The sequence below is a fragment of the Podarcis muralis genome, chromosome 10, assembly GCF_964188315.1.
Source record: "Podarcis muralis chromosome 10, rPodMur119.hap1.1, whole genome shotgun sequence".
Classification (NCBI taxonomy): domain Eukaryota; kingdom Metazoa; phylum Chordata; class Lepidosauria; order Squamata; family Lacertidae; genus Podarcis; species Podarcis muralis.
This window is the reverse complement of record NC_135664.1, coordinates 60506444-60525403: the sequence shown is the minus strand read 5'-3', so window position 1 is coordinate 60525403 and position 18960 is coordinate 60506444. Positions and strand designations below refer to the sequence as shown.

Sequence of the window (18960 nt, the reverse complement as noted above, 5' to 3'; positions counted from 1 at the left end):
CAGACTTTTAGAAGACATCTGAAGGCAGCCCTGTTTAGGGAAGCTTTTAATGTTAGCTGCATTACTGTATTTTAATATTTTGTTGGAAGCCGCCCAGAGTGGCTGGGGAAGCCCAGCCAGATGGGCGGGGTATAAATAAATAATAATTATTATTATTATTATTATTATTATTATTATGCCATGAGCTTCACAGCTGGATGGGCCTATCTGGTCCTAATCTAACACTCGAACCGCTTCACCACACTGGCAGTCTCCAGCTCTTATAGCTAACTCACCGCTTACCTTTTAATTTCCTAAAGGATAAACACTGCAGGCAGAAGCACCACGCCAACATCGCTGCCCTGTGCAAATTGCCCAGTGCTTCACAGAGTAAACTGTGCAAGATTAAACTTTTCAGGACTCAGCTAAAGCCATGCGGGAGGCTAGACTTCAGGGCATTTCACTGCACTATTGACCTAACTGTTGTACTTGTTGCCAATGGGGCAGAGAAATCACGGGGAACGAGAACGGGAACGCTAGCCAACAGAGGATTTATATACAAATTGCAGATTAACAGGTTGGCGAGAAACCCTTTCAAGGCTCCCATGTAAAAATGGCTCCTGTCTTTCCTACGGCACAGTTCATCCTGTTGCAGCCAAGACCCATTAAAGGGCCCAAGTATAAACACTGCCCCCTTACGAGTGTATCTCTTACCTAAAAGCATTTTCCGTATGTTTAAGTTTGTGGGCAGGGAGTTCCTGGAAACGCTCCCCATTCTGTGGCTTCGAGTCCGGAAATCCCTTCTTGCGATCCCAGCCAGGCTTAGCCTCTTCTTTGGGTGCTTTGTCCCTGATCAGCTTGCTGTCTTTTATCTGCTGGGGAGACATTGCGAAAACGAACCAATTACATCCTAGCACCCCAGAGGAGAGGCATCCCTCTCCTGCTTTCAGCAAGCAGACGATGAGCCATTAATCTTCTGCAGATGTTTTGCAGCAGGAGAACTTGTGGTCTGCCAGATGTTGCTGGGCTCAAATCAGCCCCATCCAGCCATAGCCAATGGTCAGGGGCGATGAGAGTTATAATCCAACAACATTTCAAGGGCCTCAGTTTCCTGATCCACGTTTTGCAGCGGCTCTTACAACAGGTGTGGGGAACCCAGGGCCCGCCAGATGCTGCCGAACTACAAATCTCAGCATCCCAGGTCATTGGCCATGCTGGCTGGGGATGATGGGAGCTGTAGTTCAGCAAGAGGGATTCATCACAAGTCTACCAAGCTGGAGAAACTGGCAGGAAGATCAACCCCCTCCCCCCCTCTATTGGCCATGGACAATCCTGTTCCTGCACAAGTCAACTTAGGCAGTGTTGAAAGTTCTCCCCAACCCTGCAAAATCCAGAGCAGGTCAGGACAAAGAAAAGGCTTCACAAAACAGCACCTTGACTCAACTTTTTCCACCAGCACCACCATGTATTTTATACTTCTGGTGGAAGCAATAACAACCAACTCCACAGCCTCAGCTGCTGTTTGCCACATTTTTTTTCCTAGCATTCTCCGAGGAAGCACTGAATTCACTAAACAGTCATACCTCGGGTTACAGACGCTTCAGGTTGTGTTTTTTTGGGTTGCGGACCGCCGAAACCCAGAAGTACCGGAATGGGTTACTTCCGGGTTTCGGCGGTCGCACATGCGCAGAAGTGCTAAATCACGCTTTACGCGTGTGCAGACACACCGAATCGCAACCCGCACATGCACAGACACACTGCTGCGGGTTGTGAACGTGCATCCCGCACAGATCACGTTCGCAACCTGAGCGTCCACTGTAACTGGCTTCATGACGACGCTACAACCCGTCAAAAAATTACGGAAATGCCAGCCCCAACTTTGCTCTGTGCAAAAAAAGGATGGGGAAATTGGGAGAGGCATTTCGGCGTACGCCCCTTGCAGCTATAACCGGTCCCTGCTTTTTATTTTATTATTTATTATCCAGGGTGGTTCACAACAACAGGAAAAAAAATTATACAAAATGAGAATATAAGATACCTAATGACACAAAACAAAAACAAACCAATAACCCCACCTCCCATAAACACATTTAAAAGGGTCATAGGATGGGAGGAGAGGAATGTTTTTGCCTGGCACCTAAAGATATGTAATGAAGGCACCAGGTGAGCCTCCGTGGGGAGAGCATTCCACAAACAGGGAGCCACCACAGAAAAGGCCTGCTCTTGTGTTGCCATCCTCCAGACCTCTTGTGGAACAGGCACACAAAGAAGGCCCTCAAGGGATGATGATGGTTCTTGCTCTGTGGGTTAGCCACCTGTGCTCAATGCCACAATTTGGATGTCCTGCTCCTGTCAAGGTGAGCCACTAACTCCTCTTCCCTGTGCCATACGCAGGTTATGGGTTTTAATGGCTTCAGGCGCATGTAGGTGCAGACATGACTCCACCACACCTATAGGACCACAGAAAGCTGTTTTATATCAAGTCAAGACAATTGGTCTATCTAGCTCACTGCCAGTGCCTTCCCTGGATTTCAGACAGGGGTCTCTCCTTCCCTGTCCTACCTGGAGTTGCCAGAGAATGAACCTGAGACTTTGTTCAACCAAACCAGGTAGCCTGAGCTGCAGTCCTTCCCATATGCTTTGCGCAAGCATATAAGCGGTTCTACTGCTCAGGTTGAGCTCCAATGCCAAAGGCAAGCCAAGTGGAGTTCTTCCATTTCTCTGCACAATTCTTGGCCTAGTGATATTCTCAGCCAGATGCAACATCCTTGCAAAGTCCTCCCCACCCCAAACGGCATCATTTGGGATTAGCATCATTTATGTCCACGGCTGACAGCCTGACCCTACAGCACACTGAGTCATCATGCCTGGATACTCACTGGAACCGTGCAGCATTAAAAAAAAAAAAAGACCTCTCTTCTGACACATAGGAGAAATTGTATTCTCAGGAAGAACATCAGTTAAACTAGCAGCCAAAGCAAACCTGAAATGGCAGGGAGCAAAAATGCAAATGTTCTCCCTTGACTCAACCGAGCAACCTTCACCATGCACAAATGCTAAAGTCTTTGGGAAAGGAATTTTGGAGATTGCCAAATATATTTGTAGGGGGGAGGATATGTCAAGATGGTTCTACTACACATTTATTCCAATTTCAGGGTAGGAATGAAACCCAGACATACAACAACATAGTGTTTCAACCGTTGCATCACAGCAGTTGCCTCATTTAGGGGTGGGGTTTAGAATATTTCCCCAGCTTTCTCTCAATATTGATATTCAAGATGCTTGCAGAAAAAGACAACATTTTTAAAAAAAATCAATTGAGAGAAAAAGGACCCAGCCAAAATATAAATACAAAAGCTGGAAGCACTTCACTAATGCCACTAACCAGCCAGCACCAGGCTGCAATGTCCTCTAAAGCCCTCCTAAAAATATATAATAAAAATGATAAATAATTAATAAAATAAACCTTCCAGGAAACAGAGTGAACCACTTCAGAAATGCTCCCACCCCCATCTGAAACTGAGATTCCATCATGGAGGGCAGAACTCAAACCCAAATCTAGTAACACATGGTAGCTTTTGTAAGTTTGAGGCTGCAATTCTATAACACTTTACAGGAGTAATGAACTCAATGGCACTTACTTATGAGTAGGTATATATAGCATTGCTCTTTCTGTTTCGCAGTTCCTCTAACATTCCTGCCCCCAAAGACACCTAGACAAGTGTTTGATATCCTGCAAACTCATTTGTGATTACTTAATTTTCAGTTAAAATGTAGATAATTTACCAACAGCTCCTTAATCAGTTGACTGGCAACCAGCTGACTTAGAGGGAATATATAATGCGCGGTATTTTAATCTGGATTTCTTGAATACTTCTTTTGGACAATCCAAATCCTGACTCTGGATTTCAAGATCAAAATTCCCCAAAGAAAGTTGTGAGCCTTTTACGACCACAATTTAGACTAAGAGCTTATCCTCTTGTAAACATAAATGCATTTTAAAAAGAAAAAAAAGGGGGGGTGGAGACTCTGTAAATAAAGAAAAGGAAAATAAAATGTGGTTCATGCTGCATGTCTAGCCAAATTGGAAGCAGGAAATACCACAAATATCATGTCATGAGAAAGCTTGCTTCAGTACGACTTTGCAGGCCAGCTCTGCACACCCAGAATTTTAAGGTAGTCTAGAGAAGCAAACGGACTCTAGGATGTAAACTGAACTGGATACAGAACGATGGTCGCCCTTGTGAACTGGAATCTCTTCTCGTTTTCACAGTTTTGCTTTCCCCTGAGAAACTGATGAATGGTCAAGCTCATCACTTAATTGCCAACAACACATAGCACTTCATTTAGCATTTAAGGATAGGAACTGACCAAAATATAGCCTTTTCTCAGCTTGCTTTAAAAGTACACAGGTAAATCCTTCGTTTTATGGGTCAGGCAACAGATCATACTTGCCAGTTTGATCCTCATGGAACTGGGACCATGGGTAGTGTAAAAGGGGTGGGGGAGAAAGTCAATTTACTTTACATTTCAAGTCAAATCTACCCAATTCGCAGGTGAACCAAAACACAACAATCTTTTCTCTGAATTTTGCAGTGTAGTTCACCACTCAAGTAATGTGTTCAAAAATGCATACGCTCAGGCAAACTGTATAAAGAGGCACAGATTGGTGGGGAATTGTTTTCAAGTATGTGTATGTTAAGCAAAATTAAATACATAAAAATTGGTTACTGGGATAAATTCAGAATCACGAGGACTTAAAAATAAATGCAAACTAGACTAAAGAATGGGGGGGGGGGAGACGAGAAACTGAAATGGAAAGATTCACTAAAACGAAACCTACATTATGTTTCTTGCATAAGTGAGCCAGACCCTGAGTTTGGGAATGATGTTCTGGGACCCAATATTCTTTACTTACCATACAGTGAAACACAATGGCACCAGCTCCTGTGTTTACAGAAGAAATGCAATGCACTGTATTTTGTAAAAATGTATTTTTTCAACAAGGGGGAGGAATCTGGAGTCTGCATATTTTATATTATGAAATGGAAAATCATTAGTTAAGTTCAGACTAAGGAGCTAAAGGTTTCTTGGGGTATCCGTCATTAATAGAATAGATTACCAATTCCAGGAAGAGAAGTTATGAGGAAATGGAGGGAGAAATTGAGAAACGGAAGGTTAGTCAGTGCCAGTCCAGAACCCCAACACCAGATGCTCCCTTAACCTACTAAAAATACAAGACCAATGACCACATCCTGCACTCTGTACAGGGATGTGGGCTGAGGTTGACTGAAGCTGGTTCTTTGGTAAAATGGGAATGCGATTGTTTCATCTTACACCTGGATGCAAGCTAAGGCTGGGGCAGGCTAAACTAGCCTCATGCCACACACACCCAGTTTCACAAAGCTTTGACTCAGCTCATATCTTGCTATTGGCCGTTATCTTCTTGCGACCTTCCTTTCCTTTTCCCCAGTGGTAAACGGCGCTCTGGAGTCAAGGTGCTCCTACACTTGGAAGGTGCATTAAATGGCTTTGACTTTTGCTGAGTGACTCCCCTCTGAGCTTATTTTACGAAAGTCTGGGGCTCCGTTCCGCTTCCCACACGCTCCCCCCCCCAAGCAACAGGTTAGTTACCTCCTCTTTTTTGAAGGCCGGCCGGAGTTTGTCATCTTGAGGCTTTTCCTTTTTAGCTTCCACTTTAACCTCTTTCTCTTCCCCCTTTTGCAATGTGTCCGCAAGACGAAAAGATCAATTTCCATGGCAAACCCTGCCCCATCTGCCACGGCGTCAACCAAGCTTGTGCTCACATACCCCCTGGTTCCGTGCCACTGCTGCTGCCACCGCTGCCGCCGTGCAACACAACTCCCTCCGGGTGGTAGCACAGTGACTTCCACATCCCTCTTGCACGCTTGTGCTCTCTTCCCTCCGTTCTGGAGTGCCCCGTGTCTGTGCATAGCCCAGCAGAGCTCGGTCTGTGCTTGGGTCTAATACTCAAGGGTGCTTACTTGGCACTCCCGCCACAAACGTTTGCTGGGTGCTCGTCCGCAGCCCGCCCATGCCGTGCCTTTGTACCTTGCATATGCGCCCGGCTATTGCCCCTGGATGACTGGCAGCCACGGAAAGAGAAGGCAAGGGAGATGGTGAGGGTTTCAGATCATGCACAAAATCCCACTGGAAGATCTGAGAGCCAAGAAGGGAACAAACAGACATGCACCATCATGCACTATGTTAGCGAGAGTTGGAAGCCATAAGTTTAAGAACAAATAATAATAATAATAAAGATTTTTCCTTTTTTTGCAAGAGTTAGTGGTCAAAAGTGCAGAGGGATGACTGTGAGCAAGTCGCAATCCAGCCATTTTTTTGTTTTGTTTTGGTAAAATGCATTACATTTCCCACGAAACACAAGTGTAGTAAGTTGGCTGAGTGCAAAATGTTTACTGTACCTGTTTTCTCAGGGAAGCTGCCGGGGCTTTTTCCTCTTGCACTTTCTTCTCTTTTACCTGTTTGTCTTCTATTTTCTTCTCTTCTCCCTTCCTCCCTTTGGCCTGATCTACCTTGGTCTCCTCAGCCTTTTGCTTTGCCTTCAACCTTTCCTCTTCTAGCTTAGCCTTGTCTTCCGCTGCCTTCTTCGCCCTCTCCCGTTCCTCGGCCTCCCTCTTTGCCTGTTCCTTTGCCCTTTCCTCGGCAGCTTTCTTCTCTTCGGCCGCCTTAGCCCTTTCCCTCTCCTCAGCTTCACGCCTCTCTTTCTCCTGGGCAGCCCTTCTCTCCTCTGCCTCAATCCTCTTCCTCTCTTCCTCAGCTTTCCGTTCTTCCTCTGCTTTGATCCTTTCCCTTTCCTCTGCCTCTAACTTCTCTTTCTCCTCAGCTGCCCTTTTCTCTGCTTCGAGCCTCTCTCTCTCCTCCTCAGCCCTCCTTTCTGCCTCTGCTTTAGCCCTCTCCATTTCCTCTCTCTCAAGCCTCTCTTTCTCCTCTAATTTTTTCTTTTCTGCTTCTGTGTCATCTTCTTCTTCTGTCTTTTGATCTAAGGCTACAGTAATATTTATTACCTCCCCGCTCCCTGTTTTCTCCTCAACTGCTAGGGCATCGGTGCCGTTTTCTACTTTTCCCTCATCTGCGTTTACCTCAAAATGTTTTATTTCTACCACCACAGCTTCTTCTGCATTGTCTACTGTTTCCTTTTCTGATATTACTTCTACCTGATTATCCTCTAGGGTTCTTTGCTTTGGCTTCTCGTCTTGAGGCTCTTCCTTGTCTTCCTCATCTTTCTTCTCGTCTTCCTCGTCCTGTCTCAAGTTGTTCCTCTGGTACGATTTGGTGATGGTTTCAGTTTCCTCTACCTCATAGCGTCTCCTATGGGTGTCCACTTTTTCATCTTTCTCTGGGGTCTCGTTTTCTTCCACATTGTTCATCTCCTTTTTGCTTATGAGTGACAGGCTCTCGTCAGTAATTGTCGGGTCAAACTCCTTCTGGCGTTCCATGGCTTCTTGGAGACGTTTCTGACGCCTTTCTTCTCTCCTAGCCAACCTCTCTAGGAACACGGAGTCATCATCTCCATCCCCTTGGCTATTTGTAACGGTGGTAACTGTTGTCATAGTACTTTTGGTCTCTTCTTCAATGCTACATAAGACACAAAATTAATGATACTCTGTGAGCCTTCAGCCACAACAAAGTGTTTTGGTTTTATGTCAACTATTACATTAATTTTCTTTATCATAATATTTATAAGCCGCCAACTCACAGAGGAGCACAATGAAATCAGTAAAATATCACCAAAGTAAAAAATCATAAAATACAGTGGTACCTTGGTTCTCAAACTTAATCTGTTCTGGGAGTCCATTTGACTCCTGAAACTGTTAAAAAACCAAGGTGTGGCTCCCGATTGGCTGCAGGAGCTTCTTGCACTCAAGCAGAAGCCATGTCGGACGTTCAGCTTCTGAAAAAGGTTCGCAAACCAGGACACTCACTTCCGGGTTTGCAGCATTCGGGAGCCGATTTGTTTTACAACTAAGCCGTTCGCGAACCAAGGTACTACTGTACAGGGCAAATGACCGACATTGAATCAAATGAATTCTCTAAAAACATTTGGAGAAACAAGAATGTTTTCAGCGTGACAAATGTTAGAATGCATGGACATTCCATGAAGCTGAATGCTGAAAGATTCAGGACAGATAAAAGAAAGTACTTCTATATCCCATAGGAGGCCACCAAATCTAGATGGCTTTAAAAAAGGATTAGGCAAATTCGTGGAGGAGAGGGCCATTCATGACTACAGGCCAGGCATGGCCAAACTCGGCCCTCCAGATGTTTTGGGACTACAACTCCCATCATCCCTAGCTAACAGGGATGATGGGAATTGTAGTCCCAAAACATCTGGAGGGCCAAGTTTGGCCATGCCTGCTATAGGCCATGCCTGCTATGCTCTGCCTCCACAGCTAGAGGCAGCAATGCTTCTGAACACCAGGTTTTGGAAAGAGAAGGATAGAATAATGCTCTTGAGCTCAGGTCCTGCTTGCAGAATTTCCCACAGGCCTCTGGTTGGACACTGGACTAGATGGGCCACTGGCCTGATCCAGCAGCCTCTTCTTATGTTCTTAAATATCAGAACTGTAGGTGCCTGCTTGATTTCAGTTAGGGGAAGGTGTTGCCAGATGTGATAAATTTGAAAAAGTTCGGTTCCCTCTTAGTGAGTTATGTAAACAAGTATCTCGCTCCTCCTCCTCCTCCTCCTCCTTTCACCCAGGCTTCCTTTTGGGAGGAGGACCTATTTACAAATGCAATTATGCAAACCATACGTATGTTCGCTTCCTAGTCACAAACCCAATATTTGCAATTCTTACTGTATCTTTGCTTTGAATTGCTTGTGCTGACTATACTTACCAAGTCTGCTCAATTTGAAGCCCTCTTCTCTTCCGCATTGGCAATGTTAAAACTTTAAATCAAATGTTTGTTTTTTAAAATACACTTTGCGTTCCAGATTACTGGTGCCTCTATTACACTAAACACTTCTTTCGGTTGGGAGAGTAGATGATATAGAACAGGCCTCCCCAAACTCGGCCCTCCAGATATTTTGAGACTACAGCTCCCATCATCCCTGACCACTGGTCCTGTTAGCTAGGGATGATGGGAGTTGTAGTCCCAAAACATCTGGAGAGCCGAGTTTGGGGGTGCCTGATATAGAACATTGGGTTAAACAGCAGAAACAGAGCTGGCCCACCTATTAGGCCGGGTGAAGCAGCCGCCTCAGGGGCACAGCAGCAGAAGGCGGCACATTCACCTTTTGCTTCAGGTGGCGAAACAGGACAGGTCACCCCTGAGCAGGAGCTATTAGATTACTTGACACTTCTCTGCCCTGATTTGTAGAACAGAGTCATAGAGTAGAGTCTTACTTGTTTTGGGCATTGACTTCAGGCTTCTCTATCACTTGCCCTGTGAAGTCATCATCTTCCTTTTGCCGCAGTCTTTCTTGCCGGGCCCGCCTGCGGCGTTCTCTGGCAGCCTCTTCCTCATCGTCGTCATTTCTTTGGTAGGCTAACCTGCAAAAGACCATTTGGGAGAGGTCAGAGCCTTTATTCAATCCACTCTGGAGTGATTGTGAGCCTGCAAACCACTTTGCTGTTGTTCATTCAGCGGCACATTGACGTTAGACTGTTTCTAACGTTACAGAGTTTCTACTATTGTACAACACCACCAACATATGTGCGGAGGAAGCAAAACAGAAAAGAAGAGAAAGAAGGCAGGTCAAGCCTACAATCTGACATTTGGCCAGAGTGGGAAGTCTACAAGAAGAGGGAAGGGAAGGGAAAGGAGCAGGGTGGCAAAGCAAGAGGTGATTGCCAGGAATTGGCAGTCTAAACCACTGAGCCTTGGGCTTGCCGATCAAAAGGTCGGCAGTTCGAATCCCTGTGACGGGGTGAGCTCCCGTTGCTCGGTCCCAGCTCCTGCCAACCTAGCACTTCGAAAGCACATCAAAGTGCAAGTAGATAAATAGGTACCACTCCAGCGGGAAGGTAAATGGCATTTCCCTGCGCTGCTCTGGTGTCAGTGTTCTGTTGCACCAGAAGCAGCTTAGTCATGCTGGCCACATGACCCGGAAAAACTGTCTGTGGACAAACGCCAGCTCCCTTGGCCTGTAAAGTGAGATGAGCGCCATAACCTTAGAGTCATTCGCAACTGAACTTAACTGTCAGGGGTCCCTTTAACATTCCCTGGTTTTGTTTCTGATGGAGGCGAGAACCAAAGGGTTAAGTGAAAGGCTTTATGGGAAAAAGTGAAAGGTGTTGGGTCATAAGGTGCTCCAGGAGGGATGTTCAGGTGTTGGGGAGCATCAAGGGCCTTGTAAGTTCCAAAATGAACCCATGTGGCTGTTTTCCAACAGCTTGGTGGAAAAACACCTTTTTCACGGGGGAACGTGGAGTCGTCATGTTGGAAGCTGCCCTTACGAGGAGGAAAACACATGAAGGGGGAGGAGTGAGAAAGGGAGAAAAAGCTGTATCAGCAGACATTTCACACCCTGCCTTTACGAGTTCCAAAAGAAACTTAAAAGCCAATGTTGCCGTTAACGTGCCAGAGCTGGAGTGGAAGCTATGCTCCCATGCCGCGTTTCTTGGCTTTGGCACGGCGCAAGCTTTTGTTGTGGTTGGTTTGCCCCTGCCCCTTGTTCCACCACAACTGTTTCTTTTAATCTTGCTGGTGAGACCTTGCCATAAAAAGAAGAAAAAGTGGGAGGAGGCATGTGTCAGCAGGGCAGCCCTTGCGGTTGGAAGAGTTCAAAGCAGAAAGCCTTGACCCTAAATGAGAAGGATCTGGTACGAAGAAGGGATAAAGCAGAGCCCTTTCCTGGCATTCAAAACAATGAGGCACCAACTCTGGGTGAGCATCTGCAGCAGCGAATCTGTTTACTTAAAAATTTAGGACCTGGAAGCCATGCATAAAAGTTTCCCACCCAGTGATGGATTTATGTATAAGCTAAACAAACTATAGCTTAGGGCCCTACTCTCTTGGGGCCCACCCAAAAAAATTAAAGGAAAAAAATGGATGTACATTTCCAAAATATAAGAAAAAAGCCCCAAATACAATAAAACCTACATACAGCAACAGTGTTTTGTGTTGTGTAGGCTCCTATGATGTAAGTAATGGGCCCCGCCTGCTAGCCTGCTCCCTAAAATATCACTGGTTTGCTCATTTCTATATATAGGGTGCCTACATTCTGCATGGACTGGTTGCATGTTCAACAATTACTTTGATAAAATACATATTTTGTGCAAATGGCTTTAGATACCTATTAGGTCCATAAATTACCATATAGCATATATTCAACACAAAAAACAGCAACAATTTGCTGTTGACAAAGGACAGCTGGACACATAAAGGGCCCCGTTACCTTCAGTAGCTTAGGGCCTCACCAAACCTAAATCTGGCCCTGGTAGGTGATGTTGCCGGCTAGAGGAAAAGGAATACCACGGGGAAGGAATTGGGTAGGGTTTGCATATTAATACAATCCTATCTAATCTGCCCTTCCCGAAACAACACATAAACCAAAATACACCTGTCCTTCAATAGTCCCCCTTCCCAGAATTTCGCAAAACAGTTCTCCAACCCAAAAAGGGAGTTCTAATTCAACTTAGGTGTCCTGGCCTCGCAGCATTTTGCATCTCACTCACCCCCGATATTACAGAAGGAAAGGTATGAACGAGGCATACGGCTGCCAGCCATGCGCTTAGTTTTAGGTCTAGTGAAGAAATGCAAGAGATAAATAAAATAAAGGACAATCAATAAAAGGTAATGCTTAATTTGGTCCTGACAGACACCTCATACTTTGCCTGGCTAACTGTGCCTGCCACATCCAGACCATTGCTACATGTGTGTTTCTCTTAATAAACACATAAACTGCAAAGGGCAGACACTTGTTACCAAACACCATGAAGCTGGGACCCACCAGGGCTCCATAATTCCATGCAAGTGAGATATTCCCCAGCCAGGGCAAACATTCATTCCTGCCTCCTTTCTAAGCAACCCAGGATGTCAAATCAACAGTGCCCTTCTCCAGAATGCAGCTTGCACAATCCACACTGAGATAACGTTCTCTCTACCTGCAGCATGCCTCTTAACAAACCTTTCCCCTGGTTGAACATCTGCTTGCTGCAAGCTATTTTGTCACCGCTGGGAAAACAGCTCCATAATGATAGGTTTCTCTGCTCTCCTGACCATCTGATATGCCTTATTAAATATTCAGCTGAAAGGAGGATGTTGTGAGATAAGAGCACTCTTCTCTCTTTCGCTCTTTGCTCGGGGCATTTCCCATATATGGTGCAACCGGGAACAGGAAGTGCACTGCTTCGTTAAACCAGGGGTAGATCAACTGGGGGCCTCTGAATGCTGCTGAACTCCCATCAGCCCCAGTTAGCAAAGCCCATGGTCAGAGATGATGGGATCACAGGAAGCTGCCTTCTATGGAGTCAAATCCGCTGGTCCATCTAGCTCAGTGATTTCCAACACTGAGTCTCCAGCTGTTTTTGGACTACAACTCCCATCATCCCAAGCTAACAAGACCAGTGGTCAGGGATGATGGGAATTGTAGTCCATAAGCAGCTGCAGACCCAAGTTTGGGAAACACTTGATCTAGCTCAATATTGTCTACACTGATGGCCAGCAGTTCTCCTGGTTTTCAGACAAGGGGTCTTTCCCAGTCCTGCCTGAAGATGCACTTTCCGCATGCATAGCAGAGGCTCTAGCACGGAGAGGCTGCAAATCTCACCCCCAACCTTGCCTTAAGAGAGTCATAGCTGGAATAACTCTAAAGGCCCTCTGCCACTGCACTTTTGTTTTTACGTCAGCCTGGCTGCCTGGCTCTCCTTTCTATATAGTCATTTTTAATATGCTATACAAGGGGGAAAGGGGCATTTTCAGAGAGGGGTTACGGCTGGGGAAGGAATAACCCCTCCCTTATTAGCATACTGGGGACATAGACACATACACACACAGACACACACATGCCATGCCCCTCGTGTAATTAATTACAGAAAAAACAGAGGATGTAACAGCATGCAAGGCATGAAGCATAAACATGCCGTTTGCCTCTGAATCTCCATGTTCAGAAGCAGCTTAGCTCTGAAGGCCGGTTCCTGGGGAGCAGCGGCAGGAGAAGCCTGTGGACTTCATGTCCTGCTTTTGGGTTTTCACAGAGACATCTGGACAGCCACTGTGAGAAACAGGATGCTGGACTAGGTGGGCCCTTGGTTTCATCAACCAAAGCCCTGCTTGAGCCTTTTGTAGGAACCACAGAGATAATGTGCGTGAAGCCCTTTGAACGCTTGCTGGCTTGTCAAGCAGATAAATAGGTCCAGATAGGTCAGGCAACTTGTCTTGCATAAGCTGTACGCAAGACGAGCCACGTACGCTGAGGTGGTCCCTTTCTTAATTCAGTCTAAAACCTACCAGCCTATGGTTTGCTTTCCATCTTGCACACACCTTGATGTCATCACCTCTGGCCAAGGGACTGAGAAGACAGGTATGCCCTCTTTTACCATAACGCCTCTCTCCTTCCAGAAGTGCCTCCAGATACTCTGTTTCCCGGCTTCAACATTTTGACCCTAGTTTTTTTAAACACACACACATTTTTTTGGGGGGGAGGGGGTTGGATAACTCCCATCACCAAATCTGAAATGTAGATTTTGAAGGAGAGCTGTAGTTCAGCTCATGTATCAGTTCAGGAAGTGGGAATCGGGTAAGTTCACATCTCTGTCTGCTTGTTCCAGTACCTATAAGAAAATGTTTGCACGTCATGAAGGACCTTAGACTGTTCCAGTGAGGCAGTTGTTGTGTAGGTATAGTCCTACATCAAATGACAAAGTCATTGCAGTGTTGTTGTTGTTGTTTAGTTGTTTAGTTGTGTCCGACTCTTCGTGACCCCCTGGACCAGAGCACGCCAGGCACTCCTGTCTTCCACTGCCTCCCGCAGTTTGGTCAAACTCGTGCTGGTAGCTTCGAGAACACTATCCAACCATCTCGTCCTCTGTCGTCCCCTTCTCCTTGTGCCCTCCATCTTTCCCAACATCAGGGTCTTTTCCAATGAGTCTTCTCTTCTCATGAGGTGGCCAAAGTATTGGAGCCTCAGCTTCACAATCTGTCCTTCCAGTGAGCACTCAGGGCTGATTTCCTTAAGAATGGATAGGTTTGTTCTTCTTGCAGTCCATGGGACTCTAAAGAGTCTCCTCCAGCACCATAATTGCATTACGTCATTGCAGTACGTACACATAAAAAAGGTTCACTGGGAAAGAGGAGCCCTTTCTCTTGCTAAACTTGCTAATGTGATGTACACACCGGGCCAAGGAAGTGGTTGGAATTCTTAGCTGCCCTTAATATCTGCATTTACATCCTGCTAAAAATAAAATGGGATACAACCACCAGCTATCAATCTCCTCCCTCAAGAGGCATTATGGTTTTGGCCACTTGTGACAAAATTTCTCGACATTTCAGCTATTTCCATTCGGAGCCATAGGTTTTTGCTCTGACTGCCCATCAAAGCTCTGTGATTTGATGCTGCTTGTTTTCTCTTTTGAGCTGTCTGTTCCCATCAGCTGCATTACACTTTATAGTATTTATTTGTCTTAAGGAAGCTCCAAAATGTCTTATTCCAGACCGCCGAGGTAGGTTCAGCACGGAGAAGTTGCACGTTTTGTTTCCAAGGAACGTCCCGTGCAAGTATTACATACGCCAACCAGATTGCAAAAAAGAGGGGGGAAAGGAGAAAACATGCAGCTTGGTGGATTAATTGGATGCAGAGCTGGATTGTTTACAAATCTATTCTTAAAATTTAATTCATCTCTTCCTATCTAAAAATACATCTTGGCAAACATATAGCTCAGAGAAGCTCAAGCCTGGCAAAGCAGCTAGGAAATGGAGACTGTCTCCTGGGGACTCACAGCATCACAGACTAAGGGCTGAATAGAAGTCTGTATTGGGTGCTAGAATGGACCATATTCAAGGGCTCCCAATTGCATGAGTTCAGATGCACACCGTGAATTATCATGTGTAAATAGTAAAAGCTATGGTTTTCCCAGTAGTGATGTATGGAAATGAAAGCTGGACCATAAAGAAGGCTGATCGCCGAAGAATGGATGCTTTTGAATTATGGTGCTAGAGGAGACTCTTGAGAGTCCCATGGACTGCAAGAAGATCAAACCTCTCCATTCTGAAGGAAATCAGCCATGAGTGCTTACTGGAAGGACAGATTGTGAAGCTGAGGCTCCAATACTTTGGCCACCTCATGAGAAGAGAAGACTCCCTGGAAAAGACCCTGATGTTGAGAAAGATGGAGGGCACAAGGAGAAGGGGACGACAGAGGACGAGATGGTTGGATAGTGTTCTCGAAGCTACCAGCACGAGTTTGACCAAACTGCGGGAGGCAGTGGAAGACAGGAGTGCCTGGCGTGCTCTGGTCCAGGGGGGTCACAAAGAGTCGGACACGACTAAACAACAACACTTGTCCATTCTCCCTATGAGACTACAATGGTAGAGCACATGCATTGCATGCAGAAAGTTCCAAATTCAACCCATAACATCTTGACTTTAAAGCGTGGTAACATAATTGGGAGAAACCCTTGGCCCAAGCCCAGAGACAGGGCCCGCCTGAGTCAGTTTGGCCCCTGAGGCAAAGCCCAAAATAGCACACCCTTGCCCACCAGGGAAGAAGGGGTGAGTGAAGATCTACATCAGGAACAAGAGGGGGAGAAAATTGACATCAGGATCTGCTGCCCCTGGCAATCCCGCCAACTGAGGAGGTTGCCTAATGGGTGGGCCGGCCCTGCCTGGAGAGCTCTTGCTATTCAGAGCGGCTAATAGCGATGAAAGACAAATTAGTTTGTTCTGCATTTTAAAGCAAAACCAACCTACTTTGCTGGTTTGTGCCTTATAGATTCTCCAGTATTAGAGACCGTAGGCCTTTGCATAACAGTTTCCAAGAACCACTAGTGGGGAAGAGTGCTGCTGTGCTCATGTTCTACCTGAAAGTTTCCCTTGTTGACCAATGTGAGAGCAAGATGCTGATCCAGGCGGGTCTTTGGTCTGATCCATCAGGGTTCTGCTCATGTGGCTTAAAACACAGCTACCTATTGGATTAAGCACTTATTCGATTTTTGCAATGAAGTTGTAGTGCAAAGCTGCACACATAAATTTAAAATTGTGTACAGCAGTCCTACGTATTTTAGGGGGGAAGCAAAACATACAGAAATGTGTGATCTAGCAAGAAAATGCATACAAATGTGCACAAGTTAAACCAAAAAGATAGGGCAATACAGAGCTATGACTGAGCACATGGAAAACTGACATGGAAGAGAAATTGGCTTATCCATCCACCTCTAATAGATAATAGATGTGTCACATGCACCAGTCTGTGGGGCAGAAATATCTAAGGTGTGAAGAACAAACCCATGCAGGCAGCACCTTCAAGAGGAACATCAACGAAGAATTCACACGGGGAGCCACTTTTGAGCATTTCTAGAGGCCTTAAATCTGAAATTTTCTTCTAAACATCACCACCTTGCTGTGTACAACTTTAAACTTTACTTTTCCTTTATGTATTTATAGGCTACTTTGTTGGATAAAGTCCACCAATATCTATAGGCAGCCCCTATTTAAAAAAAAAATGGTAGAAAGACTGATCGTTTGCTTCATAGCATGAAACGCAAGCTGATTCTACAAAACACATCTGCAGCAAGTCTATAAATTGCCTCCAGCTTATATCTCAGGAAGAACTGTAGGCAAGGCAGCCTGTAAAGAGAGCAAAAATAAAACCTTCAGCTACTGAAACAATGTTAAATTTGCCTCCAACGAAAAGATAAAAGGGCTTTGCTGGAAGCATCCCAAAGCCAAAGCAAGTAATGTGCTCAATATGCGAAGGCTACAATGGTTTGCTGGGTTGCCGCATCTACGATGGGTTTGAAACTCAGTGCTCTGGGAGGGCAGCCTTTTTTAACCTTTGCCACAGACCACCCAGAAGATACACATGTCCAAAGGTGGGATATCACACTTCTGTCTTTTACGGATGGCAAATCCGCCATTTTCAGCTTCTCTCAATTTCTCGTTTTCCCAATCTCCAATTCAGTTCTCCACGTTAGTTTGTATTGTGCACAGTCATATAAAACATAGTGGCAGCACCAAAAAATCTCTTTGGCCAGGTATTGTAAGTCCCATCGCTGTCTGAGTGGGATAATTTAGAACTGGAAATCACAGACACTGGCAAAATAAAAGAAACTAAACATGGAAGTTATGGAGTATGTACCTCGCTTGGAATGGAATAAATTTTGATGCTAGGGTACCCAGTCATACACTGCCAAAAGAGAAAGTTAATCACTCCCCGCCCCCCAAAAGGACAGAAAGATAGACACTTGCATAAAATTTGCAAATGTGAATTCATATGAACAGAGGCAAATTTAGAAACAATTACTTTCATTCAAAAAGAAAATCATCTCCACACATCGGGGAAGATTGTGACCAGGTGACTGTGTGCCTGCTTAGTCTCTCGGGGTTGATGTGCTGCTACAAAGGACTGCCTGCTCTTCCTTCTTACAGTTATTTATCTTTAAGCTGACTTGGACCAGACAGCCCTTCAAACAAGAGGACTGTGACATGCGGTCAACAGAGTTTGTTCCATAATGTATTCATTCAGGGCCAGCCCACCCAGGAAGTAGGAGGAAGCAGCCGCCCAACTTCTGTCAAAGAAGCAGCACCAAATTCTCATGCCAGATCTCGTGAGACCTTATGGAGCGCGAGAAATGAGATCTGGCAGAAATTCGGTGCCTATGGCAGGGCCATTTCTCCACCACTGGCAGAGGCAATGCAGTGGGGCCAGAGGAGGCGAGTGGCCCAGCAAAAGAGGAGGCCCTGCAGGGAGACAGAGTGGGGCAGTGCTTCTCATTTCACCTCGAGAGGAAAAACTGGGATGTAACACCCCCGTGTGCATTGCACCACGGTCCTGCTTGCAGGCTTCTGATTGGCATCTGATTGGCCACTGGTCCAGGATGCAGGACTAGGCAGGCCTGATTCACCAGGGCTCTTCTTCATAATCCTATGTTCTAGTAGGTTGTGCTCAACTTAGATTGCACAGCTATATCCCTATTCTAATAAGAGAGGTGAGAAATGTCCCCATTGTGGTGGCTTCTCTACCAGAGAGCAGGCTTCCCAACCAACAGGGAAGTGCTCTGCATGCGTTTCCTAGATGATACGTACCCACGGAGTGTTTCCTTCCCCCCTTTTTCCAGCTGGTGGACTAACTATTTCTAGCAACCAGAAAGCCATGCGTGTGAAAGAAAGAAAGACCCACATCAAACAAGAGGTGACTGTGAAATTTCACATTAATTGAAATAAACTGTGCTGATTTGGAGGGAGGGGAGACCTGGCTTCCCAAAGATGTGCTGTGCTGAGCTGTGTGGCATGTGGAGAACAGAGCTAACAAGAATCAGATGCCCCACATTCCTACTTCGCCAACGTCTCCATAGACTTGCTGGATGGATAGATACCATGCACAGCAGAAAGGATCTTTCTTCAGAGTGGGGGATTTGCAGCATACCTTTGCCAAGCACTTTGGTGCAATTAAAAAATACACTGCTGAACTTCCTTTCTAACCAATGGAAACCAAACTATCATTTGGGATGAGACGAGACACTGAGTCACCACCTCTCAGCCTCAGTACCCCTGCCTACAAACATATAACTGACCAACCTCACAATATCACTGTAACCATTAATAAGGAAGGTCTCTAATAATAAAAATAAAAATAAATAATTTATTACTTATATCCCGCCCATCTGGCTGGGTTTCCCCAGCACCTCTGGGCAGCTTCCAACAGGAGATTAAAAATACATTAAAACATCAGTCATTAAAAAACTTCCCTAAAGAGGGCTGCCTTCAGGTGTCTTCTAAAAGTTAGGTAGTTGTTTATTCCTTTGACATCTGATGGGAGGGTGTTCCACAGGGCAGGAGCCA

At 45.6% G+C, this 18960-nt stretch overlaps 1 protein-coding gene across 14 annotated transcripts in view; it reads right to left on the bottom strand.

Moving 5' to 3' along the window:
- Window positions 1-18960, bottom strand: part of CALD1 (caldesmon 1) — a 180909-nt gene that overhangs the window by 19392 nt on the left and 142557 nt on the right. For 8 of the 14 annotated variants that reach the window (XR_013394427.1, XM_028747512.2, XM_028747513.2 and 5 more), the window contains 4 exons: window positions 9366-9512; window positions 6423-7596; window positions 5614-5697; window positions 694-854 (listed from right to left, as the gene is read on the bottom strand). Coding sequence is in view for 13 of the 14 variants with exons in the window: in XM_028747512.2 (XP_028603345.2) it covers window positions 694-854; window positions 5614-5697; window positions 6423-7596; window positions 9366-9512 (1566 nt within the window). In the remaining variant the exon portion in view is untranslated. The remainder of the gene's footprint in view (window positions 1-693; window positions 855-5613; window positions 5698-6422; window positions 7597-9365; window positions 9513-18960) is intronic. The other 6 variants (XM_077935238.1, XM_077935243.1, XM_077935242.1 and 3 more) reach the window with 4 other exon arrangements.